We start from the raw sequence: 217 nt of genomic DNA on the forward strand, positions 1-217 counted from the left end.
CCCAGCTTGGGTTCCGTCCCTGCGGAGGCGCCTGCTGACCTGCCCTTTGTCCCCAGAACAACAACTACGACTGCCCCCTCCCCGAGGAGGAGACCAACCCCAAGGGCAGCAGCTGGCTGTACCATTCGGACGCCATCCGCACCTACCTGAACCTCATGGGCAAGAGCAAGAAGGACGCCACCCTGGAGGCCTGTGCGGGGGCCCTGCAGAACCTGAC

At 65.0% G+C, this 217-nt stretch overlaps 1 protein-coding gene across 1 annotated transcript in view; it reads left to right on the plus strand.

Annotated features, from left to right (window-relative positions):
- PKP1 (plakophilin 1) overlaps window positions 1-217 on the plus strand; it is a 22,503-nt gene that overhangs the window by 19,650 nt on the left and 2,636 nt on the right. The window contains 1 exon segment of the mRNA XM_014533390.1: window positions 57-205. Within this exon segment, the coding sequence (XP_014388876.1) occupies window positions 57-205 (149 nt within the window).

The sequence above is a fragment of the Myotis brandtii genome, unplaced genomic scaffold (genome assembly GCF_000412655.1).
Source record: "Myotis brandtii unplaced genomic scaffold, ASM41265v1 scaffold975, whole genome shotgun sequence".
NCBI lineage: Eukaryota > Metazoa > Chordata > Mammalia > Chiroptera > Vespertilionidae > Myotis > Myotis brandtii.